The 469-nt window shown below is 66.5% G+C and overlaps 1 protein-coding gene across 1 annotated transcript in view; it reads left to right on the forward strand.

The window, feature by feature from the left end:
• LOC102870505 (retinal homeobox protein Rx-like) overlaps positions 1-268 on the forward strand; it is a gene marked incomplete at its 3' end in the record, with an annotated part of 90,396 nt that extends 90,128 nt beyond the window's left edge. Inside the window, exon 4 of the mRNA XM_006899742.1 lies at positions 84-268. Coding sequence (XP_006899804.1) covers positions 84-268 — 185 coding nt within the window. The remainder of the gene's footprint in view (positions 1-83) is intronic.
• Positions 269-469: the final 201 nt, after the last annotated feature.

Below are 469 nucleotides of genomic sequence, written 5' to 3' on the forward strand. Positions count from 1 at the left end.
GACAATGGCCTGAATTAGGAGCATCTTAGTCTTCAAACTTAAATCATTGCTCCTCAGTAATTTGGAGAGGACCCTGATTGCAGACTTTCCCAGTGGCCAGGCAGGACCAGTCCCCGGAGGGCGAGGCCAGGCCCCAGATGTCCGGGCCAGGCCGGGCCAGGCCAGGCCAGGCCCACGAGGGCATGACCAGCCCAGGCCGTACCAGGCCGGGCCAGGCCCAGGAGGGCAAGGCCAGGCTGGGCCACGCCAGCTCGGGCCAGTGGGCCAGGTCAGTCCTGGCCAGGGCCAGGAGGACAAGGTCAGGCCAGGCCATGCCAGGCCGGGCCAGGCCCCAGAGGGCAAAGCCAGGCCAGGCCAGGCGCCGGAGGGCAAAGCCAGTCCAGGCCAGGCCAGGCCAGGCCCCAGAGGGCAAGCCCAGCTCGGCTCCCCCTACAGAGTGTTACTTCCTGGGAAATACTTCCTGAGCTAG

The sequence above is a fragment of the Elephantulus edwardii genome, unplaced genomic scaffold, assembly GCF_000299155.1.
Source record: "Elephantulus edwardii isolate Elephantulus edwardi_28Jun2011 unplaced genomic scaffold, EleEdw1.0 scaffold00266, whole genome shotgun sequence".
In the NCBI taxonomy this organism is placed as follows: domain Eukaryota; kingdom Metazoa; phylum Chordata; class Mammalia; order Macroscelidea; family Macroscelididae; genus Elephantulus; species Elephantulus edwardii.